This window comes from Pelmatolapia mariae, linkage group LG10_11, assembly GCF_036321145.2.
Source record: "Pelmatolapia mariae isolate MD_Pm_ZW linkage group LG10_11, Pm_UMD_F_2, whole genome shotgun sequence".
In the NCBI taxonomy this organism is placed as follows: Eukaryota; Metazoa; Chordata; class Actinopteri; order Cichliformes; family Cichlidae; genus Pelmatolapia; species Pelmatolapia mariae.
The window spans coordinates 62,898,118-62,911,168 of NC_086236.1; the positions used below are offsets into that span (position 1 = coordinate 62,898,118).

General features: G+C 39.3%; 1 protein-coding gene across 2 annotated transcripts in view; it reads left to right on the plus strand.

The window, feature by feature from the left end:
• The window catches only part of grik3 (glutamate ionotropic receptor kainate type subunit 3), a 91,711-nt gene that overhangs the window by 66,441 nt on the left and 12,219 nt on the right, over positions 1-13,051 (plus strand). For both annotated transcript variants that reach the window (XM_063486200.1, XM_063486201.1), the window contains 3 exons: positions 1,124-1,237; positions 5,474-5,677; positions 10,906-11,129. In XM_063486200.1, the coding sequence (XP_063342270.1) occupies positions 1,124-1,237; positions 5,474-5,677; positions 10,906-11,129 (542 nt within the window). The remainder of the gene's footprint in view (positions 1-1,123; positions 1,238-5,473; positions 5,678-10,905; positions 11,130-13,051) is intronic.

Consider the following 13,051-nt stretch of genomic DNA (forward strand, 5'->3'; position numbering starts at 1 on the left):
TAATCCATTGTAATTGAATATTAGCCTAAGTTTGGGCTCACGCTGGAATTATGAACAGGTTCTCAGACTGCCACTTTCACTCAACACTGGCATGCTCAGGAGGGTGAAATAAATGTAATGCTCTCCGTGTGGATGCATGAGTAAATAACTTTTGAATCCAGTCTTTTGCTAATCATGTTTAATGAATTGAGCTAATTGTAATTGGGTACAATTAGAAAGAATTTTGCAAAGCGGAAAGCATTCAGATATTTTTAAATCTCTCTCCTGGAGTCCTGTTTGGTTGTGTGACAAGCTGTAACTAATGTGCTTTTCAAATTAGAGCATATGCCTTTATCTGGATTAGGCAGGGAGGACATTAACAGACATTTTTCATGCTTTTTTTTCTGGGGTGGGGGTGGGGAGCAAGTTTTTAAATGGATCCACCTCAAGCACAAATCCCAACGAATATTAAAAGCTCTGTCTCTAGTAATAGAGAAAGAGGGAAGAATGGGAGGAGGGTTTGGTGGAGAGCTCGATTTGCAAACAGAGATTGTTACCGACAGCCACAGGACTATTTGTGCTAATGATATGTTCCAGAGTGTGTCTCTACAATATGCAGAGTTTTTTTGCTTCAGGGCTTCATGCATGTATAACTCCTTTTATTTGTTCAAATCTCTTGGCTTATCTGAGGCTGTACAGCAAAATTACTTTCACAATGCAGTCCTAATGGCATCCACATTCTCCATCTTCATTTAAATTTACTGTGAGCTTGTTGTAATATTTGAAATATTCAATATTTCTATTGGTTTAATACACAGTCGTTCCTGTACACATGTTCATATTACATAGATTCTACATTTATATAAAAATGTTTTGATGTGATTTGATTGATCTGACTTGCAGCATTGTAGTTCATTGTTCCAGTTTCTTTGATTTACCCATAATGCTTAATGCTTAACTAACCCCCTACTCCCCAAAATACACTGGCCTGCTGATAAAAGGTGACTCAGCCAATCATCTAATGCTGCCAGAGATGTGTTCAGCCTGGCACTAATGTGGGAGATGGTTGCCGGCGGAGTTTGCTAAGGTCATTGCTGATCAACAGAAAAAGAACACTTAGCTACACACTTTTCCTTTTGCACAGGTGGGGAAGTGGAGTGCGTCTGGAGGTCTTAACATCACAGAAGTGCCGAAGCGAAAAGGGATGAACATCACGGATTCTCTGGCTAACCGCTCCCTTGTCATCACCACCATACTGGTAGGTCACCTGTGTAGCCTGGCGTAAAATATGCCCTACCCTTCATACCTTCCCAGCTGTCCGTCTTATAGATAACACATTGCAATCCAAGCCTTGCCATATATTTACTTCTTTTTCATTCTATTTGGTTCACTGCAGACTAGAATTCTTTAGGCATGCTTTATACTGAATATACTGCACTATAAGGAAGAGAAGTGGCTGCCAGATACAGTAATATGTTGTACTGACAATTCTAAAAATAACACAAATACTGACACAAATCATAGATATGATATTAGATTTTTTTTTATAGCAAAAGCAACTACACAACACAGACCTGTCAGTTTTGAGAAGCCCTGGTGCAAAGAAAAAAAAAGGAAACAAAAGAGTCAGTGCTACAATAAACTATTCCTGAGAATGCATTAATTACATGTTCAGATAGAAAGAACTTGGCAAGCCCTCCGCCAGATCCACATTACCTTCATTTGTACAGTATTGTAGATTCCCAGTGGTATGTACTTAACACTGTCACTGGCTGTTGGGGTCTTTGTATAGCTATCAGGAAGGTGCTGGCACAGATGTTCGCCTGTTCACCCCTTTGGGACAGCTACACAAGCTACAATGATAAACACTGTTATTAAGCCTATATTGGACTACAAAGCTATGATTACGAGAAGTGAGGTCAAGGTGGGATATAATTAATGCCTATCAGGTGGCATCTATGTTAATACTGTCTTATACAGGAGACATGGAACAAGGATTTTAGTGCTATACTAAAATATACTAGCACTAGTAGTTACAGACTCCTTTTTGTGAGAGTGGTGTAGATTTTGGATTTTTTATCTGCACTTCATTTTCTTCTTAAAGAGTATTTCTAACATTTTCCAACATTTTCCTTAATTTGCTTTTTCTTTGGATATCATTTGTTTAAGATCATAAAACTGACTATTTTCAAATTGCCGAAGAGAGCTCCAGCTTTAATATCAATCTCACGTCTTAGTGTAATGGCATTGCATCAAACTGATTCCAGTGAAGCATGAACAAGACGTCTGACAGCTTTATAGTGATAACTTCGTAGAAGAGATTAAGGCACTTAATGTGTTTTTCCCCTTACATTAATTGTTTGCACTCCATTGCCTGTAATGTCTCTGCGCAGGCCCACCTTCCTTCCCTTTCTGTTATGCACGCCCATGCTGCGATTGTGAGCATAGAACTGGTATAAACACTTTGCTTTGAGTTAAAACCTTGGGGAATAGCAAGAATTGGAAGGCTAGAAACAGATGGTAATGACTTTCTCCCTTAACATGCAAACTTTTTGATCAAGTTAATTGGACAACTTGAGCAAAGTTTGCTGCTAAGCACTTGCTCTCGGAATGCATTGTCATCAAGTATTCATAACTTATTATTTATTTAAAAGGCCATCCCGATTGTAATGTCCAAGTAGCTTCATATTTTGTAGACAAACAAAGAACTTGAGCATTTACTGAACACTTTTACGGGCATGTAAGTTTAACTAGGATGCGTAAAATAAATTATTGCCTGCTTGATACTGGGGTTGCTTTACACCTTCTTTTACAGACAACTGGACAGAATTATAAGTGTAAATTTTTTACACATTCTTGTATTTTTATTTTTCCCACTCTATGCTTTTAACACCTCTCCTTTTCTCCTAAAATAACTTTCTGGGGGACTAAAAGAGTACTGTGACTTTTTTTTCCTCCCCCTCCTTGACTACATCATTTTCTTTAGTGCTCTACCAGCTACAGCTGAGGAAAAAATATAAAGAAAGGGGTCACCTTCGATAGAGAATCAATTACCCTGCGTCTGAGCTCAGTTTGTAAATTATACATCTTGCTATTGGAGGCAGTAAATTGTATTACAGCTTTTGCATAAACACACCAACATGTTTTGAAATGCACAGTGAGATATGCTCGTCTATCTGGCAGAGAAATGGTAACAGGCACTAAATAAAGGAAATCATTTATGAGCGGTTCTGCGTTAGTCATTGTCACTGCAGGCATCAGCTCAGTTGCTCTCCCTTGGAGGTTGGTGACAACTGATGAAGGCAACACAGTGGCTATGTTCCATTACACTGCTGCATTCTGTTCCTAATCAAGCTTTTATACAGCCTAAATTATGAGCATCCGGGCAGGATATTACAGGCCAGTAAAGAGTGTCAGCTACCTGACCATAAAATAAACGGTGCACCAGCTATATACAGTGGCTTGGAAAAGAATTCGGCCCCCTTGAACTTTTCCACATTTTGTCACATTAAAGCCACAAACATGAATCAATTTTATTGGAATTCCACGTGAAAGACCAATACAAAGTGGTGCACACGTGAGAAGTGGAACGAAAATCATACATGATTCCAAACATTTTTTACAAATAAATAACTGAAAAGTGGGGTGTGCGTAATTATTCAGCCCCCTGAGTCAATACTTTGTAGAACCACCTTTTGCTGCAATTACAGCTGCCAGTCTTTTAGGGTATGTCTCTACCAGCTTTGCACATCTAGCGACTGAAATTCTTGCCCATTCTTCTTTGCAAAACAGCTCCAGCTCAGTCAGATTAGATGGACAGCATTTGTGAACAGCAGTTTTCAGATCTTGCCACAGATTCTCGATTGGATTTAGATCTGGACTTTGACTGGGCCATTCTAACACATGGATATGTTTTGTTTTAAACCATTCCATTGTTGCCCTGGCTTTATGTTTAGGGTCGTTGTCCTGCTGGAAGGTGAACCTCCACACCAGTCTCAAGTCTTTTGCAGACTCCAAGAGGTTTTCTTCCAAGATTGCCCTGTATTTGGCTCCATCCATCTTCCCATCAACTCTGACCAGCTTCCCTGTCCCTGCTGAAGAGACGCACCCCCAGAGCATGATGCTGCAACCACCATATTTGACAGTGGGGATGGTGTGTTCAGAGTGATGTGCAGTGTTAGTTTTCCGCCACACATAGCATTTTGCATTTTGGCCAAAAAGTTCCATTTTGGTCTCATCTGACCAGAGCACCTTCTTCCACATGTTTGCTGTGTCCCCCACATGGCTTGTGGCAAACTGCAAACGGGACTTCTTATGGTTTTCTGTTAACAATGGCTTTCTTCTTGCCACTCTTCCATAAAGGCCAACTTTGTGGAGTGCACGACTAATAGTTGTCCCATGGACAGATTCCCCCACCTGAGCTGTAGATCTCTGCAGCTCGTCCAGAGTCACCATGGGCCTCTTGGCTGCATTTCTGATCAGCGCTCTCCTTGTTCGGCCTGTGAGTTTAGGTGGATGGCCTTGTCTTGGTAGGTTTACAGTTGTACCATACTCCTTCCATTTCTGAATGATCGCTTGAACAGTGCTCCGTGGGATGTTCAAGGCTTGGGAAATCTTTTTGTAGCCTAAGCCTGCTTTAAATTTCTCAATAACTTTATCCCTGACCTGTCTGGTGTCTAAATCCAATCAAGAATCTGTGGCAAGATCTGAAAACTGCTGTTCACAAACGCTGCCCATCTAATCTGACTGAGCTGGAGCTGTTTTGCAAAGAAGAATGGGCAAGAATTTCAGTCGCTAGATGTGCAAAGCTGGTAGAGACATACCCTAAAAGACTGGCAGCTGTAATTGCAGCAAAAGGTGGTTCTACAAAGTATTGACTCAGGGGGCTGAATAATTACGCACACCCCACTTTTCAGTTATTTATTTGTAAAAAATGTTTGGAATCATGTATGATTTTCGTTCCACTTCTCACGTGTACACCACTTTGTATTGGTCTTTCACGTGGAATTCCAATATAATTGATTCATGTTTGTGGCTGTAATGTGACAAAATGTGGAAAAGTTCAAGGGGGCCGAATACTTTTGCAAGCCACTGTAGGTCAGTGAGTGGGAGACAGTAGGTTTAGCTATTTGAACACTAACTAAGCTCATTGGTAATATAAATATTCTTTCCGTGTGCATTGCCATCACTATAACAATCACTAGATGCTGATATAAATACTTGCAATATAATTTTTTTACTTTATGTTGCCATCTTGTTTTAGCTCAGGTCCCCTTTCTTCAATACTTCAATGTAGGAAAAACCTCAGCCTTCTTTCATATTTTAACACTGCCTATATCCACACTGTGTACTTGAATCTGCTGTCACTGCCTGTTAAATGCAACAGCGACTCGTCAGCTCAGATCACTTTGCTTCAATTAGGTTCATGTGCTGAAACAAATTGAAAAAGCTGACCTCACCATTGCTTTTCATTTGATCTTTTTGGTCTGAGCAGGAGGAGCCATATGTCATGCTTAAGAAATCTGACAAGGCGCTGGTTGGGAACGACCGTTTCGAAGGATTCTGCATCGACTTGCTGAAAGAGCTGGCCAACATCCTGGGCTTCACGTATGAGATCCGTCTGGTGCCTGATGGGAAATATGGCTCCCAGGATGACAAGGGCCAGTGGAACGGCATGATTAGGGAACTTATAGAACATGTAAGTTTTACTCCTTGTTGACATCTTTTTTGACCAGAAGCATTAGATGCTCATATGTGCATAATATATATATAGCTGTAATCTTTAAAAGACAAAACAAAACAATAAAAAAAAGATACGCCTACCAGAACCTCCAAAGCTTAAGACAAAATGAGGTATTTATTTAATAGAAGCAAAAAAAAAAAAATCTAATTTGTAATTTTATAGTGGTTATGAGCCAGACTGTTTTTCTTTGTAGGGAGTTTTTAACAAGAAATCATTTCATCATCAAAGTGTAATGATTTAAACTTTGATTTACATGGCTCCAAACAGTCAAAGTCTTTCGCATCATCATGCGCACTTACAAAAGCATGCCATTGAGCTGAATAACAGGTTATGTCCTCCATGTGGACAGTGATATAGTTATGATTGAGTACAAGTCACAAGGAGCCTACAAAGCTGTCAGTTACATTTATGGCACAATTATGTCAAGGTTGCCTAAAAGTTACAAGTGTGTTGATGTCATTTAGTAAGACAGGCCATTTCGTTCAGCTGGATAAACCACAGATCTAGGATGAGCGTGTAACGCTGCATAGATTCAGGGGAACACAATGGCAATCATCTTTCTGAGGGATAGCGACCAATCGTAGCTGTCGATGTCAAACTCAAAGCCTCAGTGGCCATGAAACTGCTTCGCATCGAAGTGATGGTGGCAATTCTCTGCTGGCATTTCATAAGTGTCCCTGTCAGTGCTCTCTCTTTGTCCTCAGCCCCATCAGGTCAGCGCTGTACTCAGCTGAAAACTTGTAATAGCTTAAGTGGCATTTAGTGCAGGGAATCGTATGGCAAGAGTCAATGGCTTGGTGCTGAAAGGGTTGGAAAAGGTGGGCTCCCACTGCAGCACTTTATTTCTCCGTCCAAGCTTTTCGCTAGATCCGTGTTGATAACAATAACCTTTAGAGGAACAAATAGATTACCAAAGGGAGAGACAGCTGGCACGAAAAGGAGACGCATGACTCCATCATTAAACAACACATACGTTATTGGTGCATTCTTTGGTTTCAAAGAGAGGACTCACAGGTGGCCACAGAGTCTGTTCATCTGCTTCCAGCCAAATAAAAGAAAAAAAAAACACACAGTGCAAAACTGTAGCATCTGGTGATTACGACCTTTGCACTCAGCTTAAATATGAACATAAGCTGTTGAACACATATAAACAGCAATGTAACACCATTTAGTCCATAGCTACAGAAAGTGCGAAATTCTTAAGTAACAGCGATTGGAAAAAGGAATAGATTTAAATGCTTTTATGATGCACACATACGGTCTATTTTAACCTTTTTATATCTATTGCCTTTGTAAATAGCAGCAGAAGAGGAGATTGGAATCTATACTGCTGGTTATTGCTTTTACTGCTTCTTATCACATGGCCAAGGATGCAAGACGAGTTTTTTGTGGATTTTTAGTCAGTTCTATTTTGTGGTCTAGTGCTTTCCTTACTCCGCTGGTATGGATAAGCTGATCGTAATTCAGCAGACCTGAAACGTAAACTTTAAGGCAAGCTCAAGAGATCTGACCCTGAGATGATATGGGAGAACTGTAAGGATACAGATTTCTTGAGAGCAGACCACAAACTATACTGCAGCTGTAATTTTTCTTTGCTGTGGGTCAAACTGAGACATGCTGTGCAGAAAGTTTCTATTTTTCTATACATGCATTGGAAGGAGTATATTTTTATAAAACAGATAACAACAAAGAATGTTTTCACCTCTTCTGTTTCTCTCTTAACAATGAGATACAGAAGGTAGCTGACATTTTTTATCTTTTCTGTGTATTTATAATCACTTTATGTTAGCCCCCCCATTGCTTCCCCCCTTGTGATACAGATAGATAAGCTGTATAACAGTTTACTGCGGCTTAGCGAGATAGGGTCTTAGGTAGAAAGCAGGGAAAATAGTTGGTTTTGAGTGATAAAAATAGTCCTGAAGCACGAGACTTGTACTTTTATTGCTATCAGCTTGCCCACTGTACCCTCAAATCATCACTGCATTGCATAATTGCACAATTGTCTGTTTAAGTGAACAAAATGCAAGTTTTAGTGTTAAATTCATTCATCCCTGTAGCTCACAGAGATTTTCACACTGATAGCTACATGTGACAGAAATAGAATAAAACCTGTGTATATTTTTTAGTATGAAAATGAAAGTCAGTTATGATTTACTCGCCACAGAATTGGAGACTTGAATGAGAAACTGCAGTGTTGCCAAGTGCAACGATTTAGCATTGTGTAACATGTAGCGCTTTATTTTCCTCTGTGCAGTCACAAAGCTCACTGCAGTGCCAAAGGGCATTGTTTGGAAGGTGCTAAATGATGCAACAGGCCTTGTTAAACTTGATTTAGTCACAATAGATGATCACTTTAATCATGCTGTGATGCAAATGTTAATAGCGTCCTTAACACATCATTTGTTTCTGTCATGGCAATTAATCTTTGCTTCGACAGATACACTGGAAGATTATAGTCAACCCACTTCCTCTTTGTCTACATTGCTACACAGTTGATTAGATTTATTCCACAAGAAGTAGTTACCCTATTTTCAGTTAAATAACACATTTTCCAAGGCCTCAAAACTCTTATGATCAGCATATGCTACATGGACAAGTGTCATTTTGATTGCTAGTTATTTTTATCTTTAGTTTTGTATTTATTTATTTATTTTTTATGTGAGACAGCAGCGTGATATGGTGGTGACAGTGACAGACCCATAGCTGCAAGGACAAAAGTTCAGCTGCCACAACAGCAAAAACATGTCCGTCCCGCCTGCCAAGGCACCCTTGAGTAAATCACAGTTACACGCCACGACACTCTGAACCTTCAGCTGATGCAAAGTGACAGTTTCTTGATTACACCATCCCTGCCTCATAATTAACCCTTTGTATATTTCAAGACTACATTGTACTGTATAAGAGGTACATCTATGCCCATGTGCTTTGTATGTATTTCACTGTGCATTTATTTTCCACCAGCAGTTTTTTAAATGCATGTAAAAGTGGCTAGGCATACCGTATGTGTTATCTTCCCTCAGCATTCCTATATCAGAAATTGCCGCCTGTTATCTTCAGTAACCATTGCATAGTTCAGAGGAGGGGGTTTCTGCAATTAGAACCCACTCTACTGAAGCAACACACAGTATGCACTTCTATCAGCTCTAAATATTTCATAAAAGGCAGAGATGCACCAACTGTGAAATTCAGAGCCCATATTGATAGTCACGTTTGAAAAAAAAAAAAAAACCAAACAGTTTGACCAGAAGCAGACATGGATCTATTTATTTTTCTCACTTTTTCCGTGCACGGGAAACAAAGAAAACTTCATGATGAACATAAATCAACTTTTTTTTAAACCCATTCAGCTTTACGCACTATCTTTAAAAATACAGTGAGCGTGAAATTGATGTGACACAAGAGATAAACATCAGCCACTGCCATCAGAAAACATCATTTTATTTGCAGATAGGCTGGTGGCAGCTAACAAGGACGTTTGCTGCAACCAATTATCAGTGCATCCGTAATTAAGAAAAAAAAAAGGTCAACATGGCAGCAACATATGTCCCTCCTGTGCAATCCTTATAACCCGCTATAAAATGCAGATATTTGGTACTAAAAACTACATCCAAGTGTTTGATCAAGAAATAAAATATTGGTTGTTCAGTTATTACTAGTCAATAACCTTTTAGTGTGTTATATTTATTCATTTGCAAAATTATAAATAGTTACAGACTAAGACTGTTATGTACATTCAGTGGGCTGTAAACATGTAGATCATAATGGTTGTAACTTTATGAATCCTCGAGGCTGTTAGGTAGAGAACACCACGACGCCCACCATCTGCAAACCAAGATAACACCAAGCCATGTGGCACATAGCAGGGCACTATCAGGTTATCTTGCTTGTGCCCAGTTTGTGTTGGTAAGCACAAAGCAGAACAAGGACAGGCGGCATGTATATTAGCCCTCCATAGGGATCTGTGGAATCGCATGCTGGCTGACTTTACGGTTGAGTGGCAGGTTGGTTCAAGGCAGTAGAGAAGAGAGGAAGCAGTGTGTGATCTACAAATTTGAATAGTTTAAGAGAAACAGCTGATACACAGCATGATACGCTGGTTTTCCCATTTTTCTGTCTCTTCAGAAAACGCCACTGTGCATTTAACTACCATGGCGTGGACTGCAGGAGTATGTAATCCGCAGTGCAAAGGGAAAATGTTGTCATTCTAACCTTTATTTACTGCGACATGGTAGTTATCATACGAATCTGATAGAAGAGCTGCCTAGGACACAGAGAAAATTTAATTCATGTTGAGAACAGCCCCAGGGTCTTTAAAGGACAACTTGGAATAAAAGACGCATGTTTTACGGTATCAACTATCAGCAAACATACCACAGAGCATGCTATATAATAGATGAGTTCCAAGAACAGAGAAGTCGAATGGGTTTGGGTAATTTTCATTTCATTAGGTTTGCACAGGTTTAGCAGGTTTAATTCACATAGGGCTAGGTCTTAAAGTTTTGCATAAAGTTCCAAAGCAAACACGAGAACTAATTTTATTTTTAAAAAGCTGTACGGTGAACTGATGTATGAGCAAACTCTGGTTCTCTCCCACTGCTCAGTATGTAGAAAGTAAAGAAAGCCTCCCCTTGTGAGCTGTGTCGTTTCTTGGAGGAAAGAGGTATTCGAGCGTGAACTAAGCAGCTGGTTTCATTAACCTCCTGTCCAGCCATGGTGCAGGAGAGCAGTGGGGGCTGTCAATACAAATGGTAACATCCAGAATATGTAGTCATACACATATAATAGGTGACTGCACCTCATCCCGACATGTTCAGCCTTGTTCACTGCATAATGCTGTATGGTGTCATATGTCATTCTTGTGACACTATATAAAGCCTCATAAATGGGACCCCGTTTCATCTATTGGGAAAATGTGTCTACTTTTTTTTTCCAATCTATGAAGGCAGGAGGGGAATAAGAGAAATGTATTACATTCACTTCATCATCTTGGATGATGCAACGCAACCTTCCAACCATGCCTCCACACTTCACCTATTGTGACCTCCCAGTACATAATTGCTAGTGTCACAACTGGATCTTAGTTATGCTGTAACATTACTGTCAGACAGTGAGTGGTATCTTTGTTAACTTGATATAGTCAATATATATCTATATAAATTTTGTGGTTTTTTCCCCTAATACAGAGAGCAGACTTGGCAGTTGCTCCTCTCACCATCACTTATGTACGTGAAAAATTCATCGACTTCTCCAAGCCTTTCATGAGCATGGGCATCAGCATCTTGTATCGCAAACCCAATACTACCAACAATGGCTTCTTCTCCTTCCTGAACCCCATGACTCCCGACATATGGGTCTACATCCTCCTGGCCTACCTGGGTGTTAGCTGTGTCCTTTTTGTCATTGCCAGGTAAGTGCAAAAGTTACATGCTATTTCTCTGTGAGGTCTTTCAGTAGACAGTAATTTACTCTATCATTACAGACTGGGGTTCGAGTACCCAAGCCAGTTCATCATACTGCGTTAGTTGCTGGGTAGTGATCAAGGCAGTTTTGTCTGCATGGGCTCTCTTCAGCGCAGCAGTTGGGGAGGAATACAAAAACCTCCAGTTGAGTTGCAAAGTCCTATTCAGAGGGCAATTTCTTGTTTCCTGTGTGTTGTCTTTGGAATTGGCAAAGCATCTTGAACCAACCCTTCAAAAAGTACTCATTTCGCCTCGAGCTAAAATAAGAAAAAATATATATAATCGTCATATTCAGCCATGCAAAAAGAAAAGAATATATACACCTGATGTAAAATTGCATCAGAGTGGGCTATTTATAGTTGATCACCAGCATTTACATATATTATAAATAATGAACTTCCAGGCTGGTACAAGTCAGTCACAGCTTTAATGGAGGGAGATTATCTGTTTGATTGGGTGAGAAGTATCTCACTTGTAAATTTTTTATCTTTTTTTGGTCATGAATATGATGAATATCTTTTTAGTGTCATTGTCTGTATTTCCTGCTGCTTCTCATGCAAAGTGGTGCTTGAGGAAGTTATAGAAAAGCGAGCACTGAAAGGAGTTCAGGGGCTTGAGAGCAAACAGCTGCACTCCTCTATCCTCATTTGCTGTTGTGAGACCAAACAAATTCTGGAGTGGCTTCGCATAAGTACAAAATCATCTTAAATTGTTGCATCAAGTTTTTGAAGGCTGGCCTAGATAGCTGAGTCGCATCCCTAAAAGTGCGTCATAATTGAGCATAAAGCAGACAGCAGAAAACAGAGAGGGGCTACTCCAAGCACAAATAGGCCATTTCAAACCCTGGACATTTGTGTCAGTGTATTGTCATCAATATTAGGCAGATAAATAGAATAAACATCTTATAAATATATGAAATACAATACTTATGATGTGACGGATTACTTATTTATCCACAGATAAATAGCATATAAACTATGCTGTAACACTGTGCTGGAAAAAAAATCGCCTATATATTAAAATTAGAGATGATTTGAGAGGATGTAAAGACTGAATATTTTTGCCTCGGACATTTAAAACCTGAAGATAATACATCTGAAGAAAAAACATTTCCTCACCAATAAATCTGAAAATCTCTGTAACTTGTTGATGTGGATGAGCAGTGTGTGGTTTTACACAACATATTCAATATGTAAAGATAATGTGGCTTCTTGATCCCTTTACATTTATTATGCAGAGATATCCAAAGGATCTGACTAGTGATATCCATTCAAAAATCCACTAAAGACCATTACCTGACAAAACACAGATCCTACTAAGAATGATTACCTGTGTTTCCAAAGCCTTTTATAGTTTATTCCTCTGTGCTGAGGAGCTCTGTTGTTTTTAAAGAAAACACATTTTTGCACTGGGTGACCTGTTCCTTCATTTTCATGAGCCAGTCTCACTTTCAATAAGATTTACTTCTCTTGCCTAAAGACAAATCTCTAAACCACAAAATCCAGCGTTTGTAGGCAAAGATTGGAATCAACACAATATATGTGTTGATTTTAAAACAGTTAGATTTTCACTAAGAACTTGGTCCTTTTGTGGGAATTAAATAAAAAAATATAGACTGTTGTTAAAAAAATGTTACAATCCTCTTCTAGGTTATAATTTTAGAACCACAAAGGTGTATTTAGATTAAATGTGCTACATTAAATCATTTTGCATATCAGCGTGTGTTGTCTTTTTTTTTCTTGTCTAGTTAGTCCTGGTATTTCTGTGCTTCCTATGAGATCAACTTTATTTAGAGCTAATTGCAAGACATGTCTTTGGGTAAGCTTTGCTTGCCACATGGAATAAATCACAGATGCTGATTTGGTCCTCC